A 16,933-nucleotide genomic window follows, 5' to 3' on the forward strand; every position below is an offset into this window, starting at 1 on the left:
CAGACTTTCACCTGCAGCTGTGGTGGCATGGAAGTGTGTGGAGTAATACTCTGTGTATGTCTGTACACATACATATGTGTATACACACACACACACACACACATATATATATATATATACACACACAGACACACACATACATACACTTGTCTCTCCACATTCACTAGGGTTGGCACAAGACCCCTGTGAATCTGGAAATAAAGGTTCAAAAACACTTTGGAAATCTCTCCTTCGGTCGGAATACCTCTTCTGCTTGAAACGCAGAAACAGAAACATGTTTTGACCTGAGAGGACGCCTCTCTAGGAATATGTAGGTCCTCCAGTGCAACTCTGTGGTCAATATCCGACACATCGACCATAAAGTTGCACCGGAGGAGCTACAAAGGCCTAGTAGAGTCCTCTCTAGGGATTTCTAGGTCTTTCGGTGCAGCTTTCCATTCAAGTTGACCATAGAGTTGCACTGGAAGACCTAGATGTTCCTAGAGAGAATAATGAAGCTGCAAATATCAAAGCTGCTGTTTGGGAAGAAGTGGTTCTTTCCGTATTAATGGTGGGGAGTGTTGTGGGGGGGATATCTATGTGGGGTAGATGTGTGTCTTATTTCATGAGTAACCCGTTCCCTGTGGGGGAATCCCTTGACTCTGAGTGGCGTTCATTTCCTTCACTCTTGATTCTGGTCTTTCTCGAGACTGAGAGCCAAAACCTTGTCTTTTCAGTCCAATTGTCCAGGTGGTGGTTTTTTTCTTTGGTGGACTTCAACTCCCAGAAGCCCCTGCCATCTTGGCCAACAGCCGGGAATTGTGGGTCCTAAAAAAAAAAAAGTCCTAAAAACAATCCTCGCAACCAAGAAACACAGCAGCGACGCGGTTTCTCCTCCAAAGCACTAGGGGGCGCTGTCAGTTTCGGAACAAAACCGGAAGTGCAGCAGTCTGAGGGGAAGAAATCGAGGCCTAGGCCTCAGCTGCGAGGCCTTTCCTGCCAGGAGTATGTCCCAGCAACCGCCGCCGCCCTTTCGCTTCTCGGGGCCGCCTCAGCTGCCCTGCTTCCCGCGGGGACACTTCCAAGGGCCGCCGCCTCCTCCTCCGGTGCCCCCTCAGGCGTTCCCTCCTTCCCCGGCCTTCCCTCCATTCCCAGGCCTCGGTTCTCCCTCTTATCCGCCTCCTCGGCCTCCATTCCCGCCTCAGCTCCCCGGCCCTCCTCCGTGGCAGCAGGAGCGGCGGCCTCCTCCTTTCCAATGGAGGCCTGAAGCCTCGGCCTCGAGTAGCGGCCCGAGGGGAAGCGGCGACAGCAGCAGCAGCGAGGACGAGGCATGGCTCCGCCGCTTCGTGGCCCAGCGCCGCGCTTCTCCTCCGAAGCCAGCCCCGCCAGCCCCCCTCCGCTTCGGCCCCAACGAAGCCGGGCTCCTGGCCTCCGAGGCGCTTCGGCTGGTGGCCCGTGTGGCTTCGCTTTGCGGAGCCTGGCGGCGGAGGGACGACGAGGCCGAGGCCGGGGAGGTGGCCGAGGCCGAGGCGGGGATGGCGGAGCTGCGGAGGACAGTGGCTCCTTTGCGGGAGACTTCTCCTTCTCCTCCTTTAGCGCAGCTCCGTCGTCGGCTGGAGAAGAGCCGCCAGAAGAGGCTGAGGCGCCGGCGGAGGAGGCAGGAAGCCCGGGCGGCCCGGCAAGAAGAGGAGGCCCGCGTGGCCGAGGAGGAGGCCCGCATCGAGCGATGGAGGGCCAGGCGGGCCCAGGAGGTCGAGGACCGGCACCGGGTGCGAAGGCCCTGGCTCTCCCTCTGAAAGGGCCCCGAACACAAAGCTCTGCCCCGAGCTGCTTTTGGAAGCATCGGGAAATCAGAGTGTACTACAAGACCCAGCATCCCCACAAACCCTGTGGCACCCGGATGCTGGGACTTGAGCCCCTATATTGGGAGAAAGAAAATACACTCGTCCCTCCATATTCCCAAGGGTTAGGGGCACAAGACCCCCGTTGTCAATATGGACAGACCACCCTTAACAAAAACACCATGCTTTGACCTGAGAGGACGCCTCTCTAGGAATCTCTGGGTCCTCCAGGGCAACTCTATGGTCGACATCTGACAGACACTGACCATAGGACTGCGCTGGAGGAGCTACAAAGGCCTAGTAACAACAACAAGTGTATTGATTAGTCAACTGAACATATCAACCAAAGTCTGGTAGAGTCTTCTCTCTAGGAATCTCTAGGTCTTTCAGGGCAACTTTTAGTTAAAGTTGACCATAGAGTTGCACTGGAGGACCTAGATACTAAGAGAGGGGACATATTAAATGAATAATCAAAGCCACAAGTATAAAGGGATGAGTGAGACATATATATATATATATACACACACACACACACACACACACACATACAGAGTACACATACATACATACACACACACTCATCCCTCCATATTTGCAGCTTTGACTCTTGGCAGAGCTCTCGGTTTTGTATCCCTGACTTTCGTACGTCTCACTTTCCTTCATTTAGGAAAAGGAGCTTAAAGCCGCCGCGGACAGCGTCTTATCCGAAGTCAGGAAGAAGCAAGCGGACACGAAGCGCATGGCGGAGATCCTGCGCGGCTTGGAAAAGCTTAGGAAGCTCAGGAAAGAAGCAGCAGGGAGGAAAGGTAAACTGAGATTAGCTCTGGACCAAGGAATCATGGCCACCTGTGATCAAAACACACTGCAGAAATAATCCAGTTTGAGACCACTTTAACTGTCTTGGCTCAGTGCTAGGAAATTCTGGGAACTGTAGTTTTGTAGTTTTAGCCTTCTCTGTCAGAGAGCTCTGGTGTCACAATAAACTACAGTTCCCAGAATCCTCTAGCACTGAGCCAGGGCAGTTAAAGCAGTCTCAAACTGAATTATTTCTGTAGTGTGTTTTGAACCCCCGTTGCAAGTACAGTGCGCCCGCATTATACACGGCTTTCAATGTGAAGGGATGCCATCTAGCAAAATGTTTTTTATGTTTTGAGGGATGCTTGCACTCTGGTTACATTTGTTGTTGTGTGCCTTCAAGTTGTTTTCAACTTGTGACAACCTTAAGGTGAACCTATCATGGGTTTTCTTGGCAAGATTTGTTCAGAGGAGGTTTGCCATTGGCTTCCCCTGAGGCTGAGAGGCTGTCATGTGCCTAAGATTGTTATACCGTATGTGCATATATTTAAATACTTTATGGAAAGAACCAAGAGGCTTCTCAGAACTGAAAAGAATGTTAGAAATAAAGGCTACTCATGACATTGGGATTCGGGAGCAATGGGTAAATTTACTTTGTTTTCTTTCATTGTGTTTATTTTTGGCTACAGGTGTTTGTCCGCCTCCTTCTGCAGATGAGGCCTTTGAAAACGAGGTCCAGAGCTTAAGGGCCTTAATCAAAAAGCGCACCGAACTCTATGAAGCGGAAGAGCGTGCTTTGCGTGTGATGCTGGAAGGGGAGCAGGAGGAGGAGAGGAAGAGAGACCTGGAGAGGAAGCAAAGGAAGGAAAGGGAGAAGCTCCTGCAGCAGAAGCGGGAGATGGACTCCAAGCTGTTTGGAGAGCCAGGTAGTTTTCAGCACTTTGATGAAGGTTTTGGGGGACAGGGATAGATGACGGTACATTTGGAATGCAGGGTTATTAATTCTGCTTTAATTAGGAACCCCTATTATGAGTATATGTAAAGCTTTTTTATTTGAATTGCAAAGATACTTAGGCCCTGTACAGACAGGCCAAAATAAAGCTGTTTTGGGTCACTTTGGAGGTATGCTGTTTAAATGATGCATGTGTAATAAGAGTCCAGAAGTTGTGTCAAAGCTGCACTCTAGTCCTTAGGACTGGATCATGGCTTTGGCGCGGCTTCTGGACTCTTAGTACGCATGCATCATTTAAACAGCATACCTCCAAAGTGACCTAAAGCACTTTGGCCTGTCTGTATGGGGCCTAAGATACAAATGATAAGAACTGTTCTTCCCCACTCCACTTCCTCTCAGTATTTTCATTTATTTCCTTTATCTCCTTGATCTCCAGTCACAACTCTTTAGTAACTCTGTTTAAAAGTAGGGTTGAGAATACTCATAGCAAATAACTTATGACTTCAACTTCTGGGATGACATTTAAGAAATACTGCCTCCTGTTTCTGTATCTGGATGTGTGTTCTTAATTACTGCCTGTGTTTTGCAGATGAATTTCCCCTTGCTCACATTTTGGAACCCTTTACCCAGTATTATTTGCAAGCTGAATATTCTGTGCCAGCTCTCATCCAGATCAGGTAAGAGTGAGCCTCATTACAGTAAGTAAAACAGTTTGGAAGGTTTTGTGCTTTTATGTAGCAGTAATTCCACATTTTGAAACCTCTTCCCTACCTTCAGTTGCCTTCGCTTAATTATGCAAGATGCATTCTGATTAGAAACGTATTAGAACAGCTAGTTTTCTGACTGGGAACAGCTTGCAGATAGCAAAACTATTTATTAATGGCAGTAGAACCTTTTGTTGGAATCACTAAGGTCAAGGGAATGCTTTGGTGAGTCTTTCTTCCTCACCTATTTAATCTCACATTTGCTTTCTTTTCTGTAAAGTAGAAGAAAAGTAAGTACTGTTTTCCTACAGATATGTCCACAGTACGTTGCTCTCTGCCTCCAACCAAACGCCTGAATACCAGGATTCCTTGCATACCTTGTAGTTCAAAACTTGAGTTTTCAGGATAAAACCTTCAGACAAGGACTGAACGTGATGCTAAATATGTTGCCTGTTGCTTTTCTGTTCAAGGCATGAATGGGATCGGTACTTGGTGCCTGCAGATCACCCAGAAGGACATTGTATCGCACCAGGATGGGTCCTTCCCACTCCACCTTCAAATGATATCTGGGCCACAGCTGTAAGATGATGTCTTTGAAGTCCCACTGGAATGCAAAACAATAGCAGCTCATGAGCGATCAAATGCAGAAGTGTGGTGCTGATTGTTAAAAGCGCCAGAGAGACCTGTCTCAGATCTTCTCATGTTTTAATTTCTCATTCATCATAAATGGTATGCCACTAGAGGTATGTTATTGTCTGTAGTGCAGCTGTGCACTTTAACAATAAGATATCTTTCCTCAGAAGCATTGAGTTTATGGCATGGGAAATCAGAGATTTTTAAACAACACCAAAGACTGCAAGTGAGCTCTTTGGAACTATATCCAAGTTTTCAAGTTACAGCTGTAGGATGGGAGAGTTTTTTTTTTGTGGGGAGTATCAGGGTTGGACACTATTTAAAAACAATTAAGTCCTCTGCAGTTACCTTGGCGTTATGTATAGTGAATTAAATGAGAGACGTAAGTAATTGTCACCTCCTTCCAAGTTTGGTTTAGTGCTTTTAAAAGACAAAGCAGTAAATTAGAGTAAATTTAGAATTAATAGCAGTATTGCCATTTTGTGGGTGCAAATTCCACTTAAATACTTCACAGTAACATATGTAAAATGCTCAGCAAAGTATTTGAGAAGAGGTAGTAGCTGACGATATCTGTGTCAGTTTAAAAGTTCATATCCATTGCCAAAGTTTAGGCTGGTGTTAAATGAAAAAGCTTTTGTCAAATGCTCGAGTGTCACTCTTACATAGCAACAGCTAGACCTGTTTACTTGAAATACTCGTTACAAATACCATTTTCTCCTTTGAAACAAAAGTTTTGTAATGTCAAAAACATATCAGTTGTTCGTGGTTTTATTTAATTCTCACGTTCTGCTGTTTAACATTTTGTATTTAAAAATAAATAAAAGAACATTTCACATGGTTGAGTCGTTTTGGACTTTACTTTTCTTAATGATTTTGTACCCATTTTTAAAAGGTGGTGGAAGCTTTGGGAGTTGTGATGATGCCTTACTTACAGAAACAGTGATGAATACTAATAGGAAATCTTTACTTTGCAAACCTATAGGTAAAACCTAAAAAGTATTCTCCCTCCACCCCAGGCTTTTTATAGTAACTGAACAGAATAGCCCACGTACGTTCTGTAGGAACTCCATTGCATTACATTTAAGACAGCAAGCCCATTGATAAAAATGGCTTCTTTAGCATACGTAGTTGAGCGTCATATTCTCTTGGAGGTAATACAAGCTTAACCTCTCAAGAAGCCCTGATAATCAGCTTTAGAAAACTGAGCCAGGCGCTTACCTGACATCTTGTGTAAACACTTTAAAATCCTAGTATAGACAAGACAGCCAGCAAGATCCTCCAGACTTCTGCCCAACAAGTAGCTGGATGATTCCTTTCTAAGGTAAGCTTAATGTTGCATAGGATCTGTATGTAATCATGTGTGCTAAATGTATTGTGTCTTTAAAGTGTTCACTTTTTAGGTGTACTAAATGGTAATGTGTCATTTACGTGTACTAAATAGCAATGTGTCACTGAAGCATTCACTTTTGCAGAACTCATATTTAGATAAGAGCTACAACATAAACAGTGGGTCCTTGGTATCTGCTGGGGTTTGGTTCCAGGACCCACTGTGGATACCAAAACCCAGGGATACTGAAGTCCTAAGAAATACGAGGGCATAGTAAAATGCTGTCCCTTGTATAAAGTGGCAAAATGAAGGTTTGCTCTTTGGGATTTATGTGTCTGAATATTGTCAAGCTGTAGTGAATCTGCCAATAAAGAATCTGCGGATACAGAATGCTGACTCTATTACACCTAATTTCTCAATAGTGTTCTTAACTGTTGTGGTAGGTATTGCCTTTTTGTAGCTGTCAGTTCTTTGTGTCGGGGAGCAGTGTTGGTCCAACTCTCGCATCTGTACATAGTAATTGGGAACATGATGGCTGAACGATTCTGACTTTAGTGCTCAGTTGTATGCCTTTGCTCTTCAGTATCTTTTCCAGTTCTTTCATAGCTGCCCTTCCTATTTGTAGTCTTCTTCTGATTCCTTGACTGCAGTCTCCATTCTGGTCAATGTTTGACCCTAGATATGGGGATCCTTTATTTCTATTTCCTAGTTGTCTAGATTGAATTTGTGGTTGTTCTTTTTGGTTTAAGTATGCTTCAGTGTTTATAGCTTGCTTCTGCCCGGTCTTCTCACTCCCCCCTCTACACACGTATCACAACTGTTGTGTATGTCTTATCTCGCGTGGGAGAAGTGTCTTTCACCTCATAGCAGCAGATGACCTGATCCTTGGCAAGGTCCCAAAAAAGCACGGCATGCGGAAGGTATTACTGGAGGTCCACGTGCCGGACACTAAAGCCGGTTCCTATCTATCTGCCTTCCCCTTTATATAGCACCAGGAGAGCCAATCTTGGCATTAGCCTTCTTCCGTCAAGAACACCATTGCTGACGTTATGAACACTTTAATCCAGTTGCATTTGTGGGGGAAATATCTCTGGGAATCCTAATTAAACATAAGGCCTAACTATTATGCCCCTTCCCATTTGTTTTGCTAGCATTGATTTGGATAATTTTTGTAGTGGGTTATAGAGATAATATACAATTAATATATGTATTATACAGATAATGGAGTCAGCATGGCATAGTGGTTTTAGCATTGGACTGTGGTCCAAAACAAACTCCAGTTTGAGACCGCTTTAACTGCCCTGGCTCAATGCTAGGGAATGCTAGGAAATGTAATTTTGCGAGACAGAGAGCTCTGGTGCCACTATAAACTACAGTTCCCAGGATTCCCTAGCACTGAGCCCGGGCAGTTAAAGCAGTCTCAGACTGGATTATTCCTGTGGTGTGTTTTGGACCTATAACTCTGGAGACCAGGGTTCAAATCCCAGCTCAGCCGTGAAACCCACTGGGCGACCCTGGGCAAGTCACACTTTCTCAGCCTCAGAGGAATGTAATGGCAGACCCCCCTTCTGCAGAAACCTGCCAAACCTCTTCGAAAACATGCCAAGAAAACCCCCTGATAGGGTTGCCATAAGTCGGGAACAACTTAAAGACACACAACAACAACAAATTATTGTCAAACTGTTTTGTCTTTTCAACACTTTTCAGCCAAGACTTTCTTGGACAGATTTGTTCAGAGGAGGTTTCCCTTTGCTTTCTCTGAGGCTGAGAGAGTGTGACTTTCCTCCAGTGTCACCCAGTGGGTTTACATGGCTAAGCTAAGATTTAAAGCCCGGTCTCCAGAGTCATAGTCCAATGCTCAAATCACAGCCAAAACTGTTCAGAAGACACCAAATTAAAAAATTAAAAACTCATCAAATCAACCTCTTCTTATATATTTATTTATTATTAGAGTCCTATATAACAAGCAGAACCATGAATTTCCTGGAAGACGTCCCTTTCAAAATGACCATAAGCTTTGTAGATGCTTCCATGGGAGAGGAAAACTTTGTGCATGCGCCTGAGTTCGAGATGCCCAACTGTTCTGATATTCTCATGTGCACAATGGTAAGTTGCTTTCTTTCATATGTTGGTATTACAGCAGTCATAGTAATAACAACAATAATATTGTTTTGCCCATATTACTCCTTGTGCACCTATTTCCATCTTCACATACACACCTCCTGCTTTCATCTTGTGGTATGTCTGGTTGTAAAATAGTTAGACTATAGGTTCCTGGTCTTCCATATCTGCTTAGCTAGGCTAAGGGGGATACTAACTGTCTTTCTTTTATTCCAACAGCATGATTTTTCTTTGGAGAAGAAAGTGCTCTATTGGATAGATTCTGCCTCTCGGGAAGGCATTCGCTGGTATCAAGTGACCACTGACATTGTCCCAACAGCTCCTCCTTGTTGGTTGCTGCTGGTGGACTCCAAAGAAAACCTGTCTGATGGTGACAAAGCACCTGGCAACAAAGTCAAAGGTATGGCACCAGTCCGGAGATGTGTGAGGCTGGTCACTGCAGCTGAGACATTTAGGAACCAAAACCAGTCGACTGACCAGGTGGATGAGGACTTCCATCCTGAGGAATGCTCAGAAGACGAGGAGCCTTCCTCAACCACCTCCGCTGAAAGCGATGGAGAAGAAAGACCTCCGTCTGATGACGCCAATCCCATTCCCAACACCTTGCCTCGATTCCTAAGTCTTCCCCAGGGTAGACCAAAGACTTCCCCGGGGCCACTGTCCACCCCAGTGGAGAGCGACTGTCCAAAGCCACCTCTGCTCAAACAGCGGCAGTCCATGTTTTTGTTCAGAAGCATGAAGAATGAGTTGGAAGGAGCCAAGAAAAAGTTGGCTGCTTTCATGCACCCTCTGAACCGAACCTCAACAGAATCCACCTTGGCCTCCAGAGCTTTCTCTCTCCATCAACGCTCCCGGAGCAGCCGAAATCTGAGATATGGACCTTCCTCGGATCTATCCCGGATGGGGACTCTAACTCCCACGCCACCATCTACTCCATGTTGTAGCCCAAGGCCACTGACCGCTGCAGGGGTGGTCCCTCCGGTCCAAAAGCACAAGCCTACAATCCCGGTAAGGAGCAACTTTTCTTTTGTTTTCTCTATTTTTTCCTCTTTTCACAATTACAAGATTTCAGACTTGTGTGCAAAAAGAGAGATGCAGTCAAAACCTGGTCCTCCTAAGGCTCCAGTGTGGCCTCTGGATTTCCCCAGATGTGCATTCCTCCTTCCCTGTGATGCTATCCATTGGTGGTTTCTGAGAGTCCATCCACACTGGAGAAATACTGGTGCTGAATCCAATTACAATTCCAAGAATGCCATAGCACTGAGCCATGGCAGTAAAAGCAGGGTCAAACTGGATTATTTCTCCAGTGTGGATGCAGCTTTAGCTTTCCTAAAGCTTTTCCTGCCCTCCCATTTTTAAAGTTTGAAACCAAGGTTTAGTAATAAGAGCTTTCACCTAGTGTTTCCCAAACTTTGATCCTCCGGGTGTTTTGGGCTTCAATTCCCAGAGGTCTTAGCCAGTTTGGCCAACAATCGGGAAGTCCAAAACATCTGGAGCACCAAACTAGACCTAGAATATGCTGGTATTTTTGGTCTCGCACTCTTTGGCTCTCGGCCTGATCTGCAAATGAGAAAACCAACTTCAATCATAAAAATATATGATTAAAAAATTAAAATAGAGTGTCTCAAAACTTATGTTTGAGCCAAAGTTGAATCCAAGGAGAGGGAAAAATCACTCAAGTGCATCTCCCCGTTTAAAAGACTACACAGAAGGAAACATATCAGCTACGCATCAAACATATCCCATAACAACAGTAATATGAGTCTGCTTTAACTTGTTTATTTTTAATATTAAATTGTGCTTCTTCTTCTTTTTTAAATGTGCATGTTCCCAGTCCCTGTTGTTGTTGTTGTTCTTATTGTTGTTTTTGTTATCTCATCCTTTGTCATCACCCTGGAAACATAATAAAGGTTGGAGGCATTCTGTTCCAAGCAAGGGTCACCCCATTTTTTAATTAATGCCTCAGAAAGAGATTTAAAAACAGGATGTTGGAAGAGGAGGAAAGTCAGAAAACCAAATGGGAAATAGTTCCATGTAAGGGGACTTTCTTGGCATGTCCTGCAGTCTTGTCTCAATTAATTTTGCCGAGGCAAGGATGAGAAGCATTGCTTTTCAGTGTCCACCATTCCTGCATGCATTACTATATAATTCTCTTGAAGTACCAGCCTTCTTGCAAAGTATAAACATCATCCAAAATCCACAAAACAGTGATGCCTTTTTTGGACTAAGCAAAATGCAGATTATACATGTGGCAAGCTTTCGCAGCTCCACTGGCGTCTTGCAACATGTATAATGTGCATTTTAGTTGCTATCACTGTTCTGTGGATTTTGCATGATCATGTACTTTGCTGTTTGGCCAACATAGCTACCCCCTGGGTCTGTTTTTTGGATGTGAAAATACCAGCCTTCTTGCAGTGAGGCTTGCCCATTAACCAGCATTATGCACCCTCTTTCTTTTTATTGATTTTCCCAGTCCCTGAGCCCTTATTCTTGCCTGCCGCCTCTGCCTGGCATCCAACGACCGCTTGGTTCCCACAAAGCTAATCTGGATTCAACAACAGACTTGCTTTCGGCCCTCAGCCAAGAAGAGCGTGACCTCATTGAGCCAGTTTTAGCCTTGGGCTACCCCATACGCCGGGCGATCCTTGCGCTCCAAAAGACCGGGAAACAAAGCTTGGGGCAGGTCAGTAGAGGAAGAAACCCTTCCCCTCTATATCAGGAAGAATGTCCAAGTGCACACTTGAATTCTGAAGCCTCCAAATTTGTCCTCTCTCTTCCAAAGGGAACAGGGAAGAAGAGAGAATTTTAAAAGATAAATCTCTTGATTTATCTCTTTTGAGGAGTCCTTTATTTCATGAATGGTTCTCCTTTCCCATGGTTGCCCACCCAACAGCCCTGTGAGGGGTGTTAGGCCATAAGATGATGGCTTGAAGGTCACCCAACAAGCTTCATTGCTGAATGAGGATTTTTGAACCTAACTTCCAAATGCAATCTTGAGTCTGACAACCAACTCTCCCACTGATTTGCCTTGGAATTTCTTGCTGATTTGTGTGAATTGTCTCAGTCTGTTTGCTGTGACCAACAGCTCCCAGTAGTAGAATTTACTCTTACTCCCAGTAGTTTGGATTTTATGTAGGCTAATGGAGAGTGGGTGGCATGGTTCATGACCATGAATCTTGATGGAAACACGTTGTGTTAACTAACTCCATCCTCCCTCTTCTGCTTCCCCATGACAGTTTCTCAGCTACCTCAGTGCCTGCGACAAACTTCTGATACAAGGTTATGAAGAGGCGCAGGTGGAGGAAGCCATGGAAATGTTCCAGAACTCTGAGAAGAAGGTGAGGACCCAACTGTCTGAGAAGACATTACTGAATGTCTTTGCTTTCTATGTGATATAATCAGGATGGAGGGAGAGGGGGGAAAGGTCAATGCCAATTCATAAAACCCCATAATGGGAAAACTGGATGACTAACCAATTGCACATCTACATGCACAATGGGACCGCATGTGCAACTCTGCTTCCACAAACATGAACCGAATGTGGACAAAAAAAGTCCCATCGTATCCATAGAGGAACTTAGATACATCTGAGGGGTTATTCACACATTTTGTTTTGCAGTGCAACCATGCAAATATTCTCATTCATGCATTCCCAATTCATTGTTTATACTGTTTTTTTATTGGAACTGCATTTCTGTGCGTTCGGTTGCTCACACAGGTTAGCACTGCAAAGACAGAGTCAATGATGCAGATGTATTCAAAACATGTTCAAGACATGCAAAGATTTATCCCGGCTCTGTCCGCATTGGTTATTCACATAGCTGACAATGTAAATCTTAAGCAAAGCAAACCATGAGTTCAGTTATCCCAGGTTTTGGAGGGTGTTTGGCAGCCCCCTCCCTCAAAGACCTTGATCAGTAGCATTCACAATTCATGTGAACAACACAGATTCGACCCAGGTTCTACCAGGATTATTTACACTGTCTGAATAACCCCTATGATACCAACAGGTTTCTGATCTGTGTGTTCTTGTGGGTCACTGAGAGTGTTGTGTGTAGGCGGGTGTTTGTTTTACCTCTGCTTCCTTTGAATTTCAGGCCACGGAGTTTCTTCACCTCCTGGTGCAGTTCAACGACATGGGCTTCCAACAAGCCGACATCAAAGAAGTCCTCCTGCTGTGTGAGAACCACAGAGACCTGGCCCTTGAAGAGCTCATGACGCGAACCCAATAAACCTCGCTTTTCTCTGTAGCAAGCAACCTTTTTGCCAGTTCTAAGAACTAGCTGGAGGCACATGTGCAGCTTTTGGGGTCCTACTTCCAAGTTCCAACTAAAAACTTTTCTGGACCAGCAAAACTCTATCTAATCCAGCACATGGTTTCCAGTGACGTCCAACTGGTTGCCACTGGGAAGTACATGAACAAGGCACTGATGGCCAGACACTATGAAGTATAATGTCTCTGAACATGGAAATGCTATTTCATGAACACTGGGATACCTGTCTGGGTGGATTTTTCTACCTTTTCTTAAAAGCAGCATATAAATTAGTTACCATCCCCACTTATTGTGGCAGCAAACATTGACAGAAGTAGAGTCATTGTGCAAATCGGTTCTGGTTGCATTACAGCCTTGGCTTGACTCAAACCTAGTAGAAAGCTGTAGGATATAACATGAATCCATATTTTGCAGTCTGCGGTGTTGCATCTGTCTGCACACAAATTGGCACACCCTGAAAACAGAACCAGATTAAGTAGTCCACTTTCAAGATGCATTTGTAGCATAAGGTTATTATTTTAACGTTGCAATCTTTTTCAGGCAGTGCTCTGATGTATTTTAACTTTAACAACCTCCGTTGAGGCTCATATATGTTCCTGGACATAGTGTACTGTATATATGGTATTCAAATGGGTTTGTTTCTTCCGTCTGGTGACCAATGGAAGCTTTTATTTTGCAAGCTCTGAAATGATATGACATTTCCTTCAAAATCCTAAAAAAACCTGCCTGTGTTCAGGTTCTATCATGGGAACGTCTTTAAACAATTACGGTCTTCAGTGGCTGGCATTTAATAAACAGACAGGCAGTATTAGTTCGAAGGCGAGAGAGATTTCATTTGCTTTGCTTTATCTTTTAGTGTTCTGCAGTCTTGGAGAAATGCAGCATAGAAGTGAAAGAGAAATAAAGTTAAGGCTTCAGTAATTGTAATTTGATCATTCTTGATCTGTTATTTCTCCTCTCTGATATAATGACTTCTATACATGAGTATAGAAGTAGATTTGGAAAAAGCAGGGCTTGTGTTTTTTGCAGTTTCATTTGAGGCTGGGGAGAATTAACTTTGCTCATTAAAACAGCACCATCTGGAATGAATTCAGAATTGTTTTAATGCAAAAAAAGAAATGCTTTTTCATGCTTAGCCCAGGATCTGAGTCAGTCCATGTTTATTATGGAGCCACAAATTCCCTGGTGAGGGACTATTTATAGCCTGACTCAAATAGCATTACTGGGAATATAAAACCTATGAACAGACATTCACATCATTGAAGCTGTTAACAAGAGGTAATAATACAAGGAGGTGACCCCAAACATATTGTATGGGGAAGTATTTCTCCCCCCCCCCCCAAAAAAAAAACCCAATATGACTTCAATAACTTAAGTAGGTTTAAGTTCCGTTCAGTGCAACAGGACTTGCACTTTGCTTAACTTGTGGGTCATTTTTGGGAAGAAAAAATATATATACATGATCAAAATGCATTCAGTTTGTATGTTTAATTGCAGCCTTTGTGGTTAAGGTTGAATGGCTTTAAATATTCCCTCCCCTAAAAATTGTGTACATTAATGCCAGGAGGACTCAGTGTTCAGAATTAGAGTCCACATAATCCTTTTTAACCTTCAGTAAAGGAGGCAGGGAATGCCCAGGACTCTATGGCAGGACTCAAACTTTGCATCTCCAAAATACATCCCCAGCATCTTTAAGAAGATATGACTCAAAATAAAAGAATCCCCTGCATTAACATCAACATGGAGAAAGAAGGGGAACTTAACTTTCTCTGTTCATCCATGGGTGAACCTAAACCAGGGCTGGGTATCATTAGGCCCAGATGCTGCTGGACTGTAAATCCCATCCTTCCTCACTTTACAATTATGCTGGTAAGGGATGTTGGGGCTTGCTATCCAAAAGCATCTGGAAGGCTGTGTGATTCTCCTTCTGGAGGTATGACCACTAGAATAAGCATCTCCTACTCGATACCTGTCTTCTTCTATACTGCCTTTATGTACCTTCAGGTCAATTCTGACTTATGGTGACTCCATCATGTGGTTTTGTCAGCCAGATTTGTTCAGAAGAGGTTTAGCCTTGTCTTCCTCAGAGGCTGAGAGAGTGTGACATGCCAAAGGTCACTCCATGGGTTTCCATGCCTTACTCAAATCTCCTGGCCAGCATTAGCTTTCAGTTAGTATTAGGAAGATCTTCCTTACAGTAAGAATTGTTTGACAGGGAAACAATGGTTAAGTGTTGAACTCTCTCTGTAGGAGATTTTGAAAAGGATGGATGACTACCTACTGGGGACTGGGGGCTACCAACTGGGGATTCCTATATTGGCAAAGGGTTGGACTTGATTACCTTTGGGGATACCTTTTGCCAATACAGTTCTCTATGGGTCTGTCTTCTTCAGCTGCTGCCCCTCAATAGTACTGGGCTATTCGAAGGGCATGCTGGTTGTAGCAAATGGGTTATGTTGCCAATGAGCTCGGCTCACAAAACCACAAGGCCAGCGGCATGAGCAGGAGAATGCCCCTCTGCTGCAGCATCCAATATAACCCCTAAAACTAGATCCTTTTGTCTTAAAAGGTACAAAGAGCCTTCATTTGAAAGAAGGTTGATATCACAATCTTGGGTTCAATTTGACTGTAATCCCCAGGGCCCCAAAAAAGAAAAGTGAAATATCCAGAATCCAGATACGGTAAAGGAGATGTCGCGCTCTGAGCAATCCATAGAAGCAGAGATGTGATCTACGTCGCAATGCTGTGATCTGTTCTTGGAAGCCTGAGGAGGAAGGTCTGTAAAGAACCACTCCTTGGAAAGCCGGCTCTCTCCTTTCTGAACTTCCACGCGTTGTCCTCCACCGTGTACAGCAGGGTTAGCATCTTGTTGACCGTGTAAACGGTGTCCCCTTTGATGACGGCGGTGAAGAGGGCTCCTTTACTGTTCATGTACTGCCCGGGCAAAGAGGTCCATTGCATGGTGGTCAGGTTGTAGCAATCAATGACACACCGCAAGAAGTCGTCGAAAGGCCCGTTCCGCATGATGTAGAGGTTGTCCCGGTGAGCCACCATGCAGTGGCCATAGCTCTGAGACCTGTTGAGGGTTGAGATAGGGATCCATTCATCCTTCTCAGTCTCGTACTCATAGATGATGGTGGTATCTAGAGGCTTCCACAAGCAAACAAAGATGCGTCCCATGGCTTGGGCGCAGGGGACAGCAGTGGCCGGCTGGGGCAGGTCTGAGACAAAGCTCCAAGTGTTGGTGGACACATTGAACTTCTCCACGGATTTCAGTGGGATCTTCTCAAACTCCCCACCAATGGCATAAAGGTGGTCCCCTTGGGCGGTCAATGTGACATCGTAGCGGAGCTGCTGAGGGCTGGGGAATTCGCTCCAGCTGTTGGTCTCTGGGTCATAGCAAAAGCTTTGGTCCACCACCTGCTTGTTGTATCCGTAGACACCGCCCACAATATACATCTTGTTGTCCAGGGTGGTCATGCCAGCAAGGAAGGTGCTGGCGGTCAGTGGCAAGCAGGACAGGGTCCTCCAGGTATTGTTCTCCTCATCCAGGTAGCAGATGGTCCGCGAGAGATCCTCCAAGAACTCAAACGTGGGTGTGTGAGCTCCCACCGCCACAAAAGTGCTGGGTATGACGGACTCGACATAATCCAGAAGATCTGGAGAGAGGCAGTCCAGATACTCCTCCAGATCAGTGTAACTATCTCTTATGTATAGCGCCGCACTGTGGAAGAGGTCCAGGAGGCCAAAAATGGCAGCAGCTTGGTAGAGAATGATGCAGTTGTCCGAATTGAGGGATGAGATCAGGTACTTGGCCATGGTTTTCACCTGTAGGAAGGAGGCACACTCCACCGCCTTGAGGTTCTCCTCACAGCTCAGCACAGGATAATCCCCCTCCAGGATCTTCAACATGATAGAAAACCCCATGGCGCTTAGATCTCGGATCTGGATCTCTTTCTGAGTGCTCTCTCTCATGCCTGATTGGAAGAGAGCCCGGAAATATTCACTATGTTCCACCAGGAGACCCTTGTCCACCGAGAAACATTCCTCTTCCACATGGATCTCGACTCTTTCGGCACGTTGCGACTGCATGGCCCAGCCAAGGGTGACCTTCCGTCACCAGGACCCCTTCTTCTTCCTCTTTAGATCGCCCACAACTGTGTTACACAGGATGGAAAACCCTTGAGATGTGTCGGCATGGTGTCTTTTCTGCATCCGCTGGAGCCTTTCTGAAGCTGCAAACTCTGCAATATAAATACCTCCGTCTAAAGATAGCGGGTGGTCCATGTGACCAGGGCAGCCGGGAA

General features: G+C 45.1%; 3 protein-coding genes across 3 annotated transcripts; 2 read left to right on the forward strand and 1 right to left on the reverse strand.

The window, feature by feature from the left end:
* The first annotated feature begins 903 nt into the window (after window positions 1-903).
* PDCD7 (programmed cell death 7) lies at window positions 904-5,742 on the forward strand. Its single transcript, XM_042472061.1, has 5 exons — window positions 904-1,748; window positions 2,488-2,626; window positions 3,305-3,541; window positions 4,157-4,244; window positions 4,742-5,742. Exons 1-5 carry the CDS (start codon window positions 987-989, stop codon window positions 4,857-4,859), a joined length of 1,344 nt encoding a protein of 447 aa, XP_042327995.1. The 5' UTR covers window positions 904-986; the 3' UTR covers window positions 4,860-5,742.
* Window positions 5,743-5,852: 110 nt separating this feature from the next.
* Window positions 5,853-13,695, forward strand: UBAP1L (ubiquitin associated protein 1 like). Its single transcript, XM_042472060.1, has 7 exons — window positions 5,853-5,886; window positions 6,156-6,225; window positions 8,183-8,337; window positions 8,572-9,360; window positions 10,826-11,035; window positions 11,589-11,690; window positions 12,450-13,695. Exons 3-7 carry the CDS (start codon window positions 8,206-8,208, stop codon window positions 12,582-12,584), a joined length of 1,368 nt encoding a protein of 455 aa, XP_042327994.1. The 5' UTR covers window positions 5,853-5,886; window positions 6,156-6,225; window positions 8,183-8,205; the 3' UTR covers window positions 12,585-13,695.
* A 76-nt stretch (window positions 13,696-13,771) lies between these two features.
* On the reverse strand, window positions 13,772-16,838 carry KBTBD13 (kelch repeat and BTB domain containing 13). Its single transcript, XM_042474742.1, has one exon. It carries the CDS (start codon window positions 16,716-16,718, stop codon window positions 15,357-15,359), a length of 1,362 nt encoding a protein of 453 aa, XP_042330676.1. The 5' UTR covers window positions 16,719-16,838; the 3' UTR covers window positions 13,772-15,356.
* Between the last annotated feature and the right edge of the window lie 95 nt (window positions 16,839-16,933).

This window comes from Sceloporus undulatus, chromosome 6 (assembly GCF_019175285.1).
Source record: "Sceloporus undulatus isolate JIND9_A2432 ecotype Alabama chromosome 6, SceUnd_v1.1, whole genome shotgun sequence".
In the NCBI taxonomy this organism is placed as follows: domain Eukaryota; kingdom Metazoa; phylum Chordata; class Lepidosauria; order Squamata; family Phrynosomatidae; genus Sceloporus; species Sceloporus undulatus.